The 1,918-nt window shown below is 51.7% G+C and overlaps 1 protein-coding gene across 3 annotated transcripts in view; it reads left to right on the top strand.

Moving 5' to 3' along the window:
- Nucleotides 1-338: 338 nt before the first annotated feature.
- LOC142665000 (methanethiol oxidase) overlaps nt 339-1,918 on the top strand; it is an 11,881-nt gene continuing 10,301 nt past the window's right edge. Inside the window, exons 1-2 of one of the 3 annotated variants that reach the window (XM_075844526.1) lie at nt 339-375; nt 1,594-1,662. In XM_075844526.1, coding sequence (XP_075700641.1) covers nt 363-375; nt 1,594-1,662 — 82 coding nt within the window. In that variant the 5' untranslated portion in view covers nt 339-362. Of the gene's footprint in view, nt 376-420; nt 522-1,593; nt 1,663-1,918 lie in introns of those variants that run through there. The other 2 variants (XM_075844528.1, XM_075844525.1) reach the window with 2 other exon arrangements.

Raw genomic sequence — 1,918 nt, 5'->3', positions numbered from 1 at the left:
GGGGGTCCCAGGGTCTCCCGAAGAAGAGCATAGAACTATTATTGCGGAGTCCCCCACCCCTCGGATTACAGCGGGTGCCGGTACATGTGGCGGCCTGTACGCCCCCAGTCATAGAGCTGCCCACCACCTGTGGGCCCCCACTACTTACAGCGTGTGTCTGAGGGGCCCCTGCCCCGGAAAGGAGTGAAGTTCTCCCGGAGCCGGTCCCCCGGGGAACAACCGCATCCCGCTGCCCATCATCATCACGTCTGCTCAACAATGACACTGCGCCTCTACCGGAAGCCACATGAAACTACTTCCGTCCGGCCGCCATATTGCGGCTGGCAAAGGAGGCGGAGCCCGGTGTTCGCGCCAATCACAATATGGAGACTGGCGGTAAGATAATGACTGAGGGGAATGAGGACCATGTAAATAAGAGACATGAGTGATGTCCAGAGACCAGAAATCCTCTCCTCCGTCACTGGCACTGCTTTTATTCATCACCTCAGTGTTATCGAGGATTATGGCAGTTGTTGTCCTTGGTGAGGACTGATTATAGGGATTCCCTGGTTGGCAGTGCACGGTGAGAGTTGTAGTTCCTATTTGCAGTCATGTGATTGCACAGGGCGATGATATATTAAGACACTCCTCCTTTGGGGTGAGGGCGGGCACCTACATTATAAATACATCCAGGAATGCTGGGAAAACATGGCGGCTGATGGCACGTAGCGGGAGAGAAGGCGGAGTTATAAATAGTGATATTAAACTGGCCTTGTTGTCCATAGCAACCAATCACAGCGCAGCTTTTACTTTACCAGACGATGTAAATAAATGAACGCCGAGCTCTGATTGGTTGCTATGGACAACACGGCCGGTTTAATGTCAGACACTTTTTATACATTTTCCCAACCGCTTAAAAATCAACTAGACGCCAAATTTCTCACGTGACCCACGCTGGACGGCCAATAGAACGCGTCGTCATTCACGTCTGTCTCACTTTATACCGTCTCTTGTTTGGCTTCAGACCAACTTTTTTGCCCTATTTTAAGCCACGCCCCTTGTCTAGCGCAAAAGTGCTGAAAACAGTTAAATTGGGTGCACGTCGCGTACACGAGAATTATACCGCATGTCCGGTAATGAACTGCCCCAGTGTCCTCATTATACCGAAATAATATATGTATACACCCTATATACATACACACCGTATATACAATACATACACACACCCTATATACCTACACACCCTATATACATACATACACACACCCTATATACCTACACACAATACATATATACTGTCTGTGCAGGAGACACTTAGTCCATGTGCCAGTTTTGGCCTCCCTGGGCTGTGCCAACCTGTGTGTGTGATCTGTATCTGCAGATAAGAAGTCTGCACCTCCCTGCCCCTCCTCCTCTTACCCTCCCCCTACTCCTCCCTCTACCCCTCCCCCTACTCCTCCCTCTACCCCTCCCCCTCCCTTTACTCCTCCCCCTCCCTCTACTCCTCCCCCTCCCTCTACTCCTCCCTCTACCCCTCCCCCTCCCTTTACTCCTCCCCTCCCTCTACTCCTCCCCCTCCCTCTACTCCTCCCCCTCCCTCTACTCCTCCCACAGACTACATAAAGGAGAAAAGTCCAAGTCCAGAGGAGAAGAAGCAGCAGCCCCGAGAGACCTGCAGCATGGGTGAGAGTGTTCCCCCCTGTCCCCTTAAAACTTTCCCCACTGGTGGAGTGTTATTATGTGCAGGTGGTGGAGACTTTGGAGTGTTATGTGCAGGTGGAGTGTTATGTGCAGGTGGAGGGTTATTATGTGCAGGTGGTGGAGACTTTGGTGGAGTGTTATGTGCAGGTGGAGTGTTATGTGCAGGTGGTGGAGACTTTGGTGGAGTGTTATGTGCAGGTGGAGTGTTATTATGTGCAGGTGGTGGAGACTGGTGGAG

The sequence above is a fragment of the Rhinoderma darwinii genome, chromosome 12 (genome assembly GCF_050947455.1).
Source record: "Rhinoderma darwinii isolate aRhiDar2 chromosome 12, aRhiDar2.hap1, whole genome shotgun sequence".
NCBI lineage: Eukaryota > Metazoa > Chordata > Amphibia > Anura > Rhinodermatidae > Rhinoderma > Rhinoderma darwinii.
The sequence above is the reverse complement of the archived record's forward strand: the minus strand, read 5'-3'. Positions and strand labels throughout refer to the sequence as shown.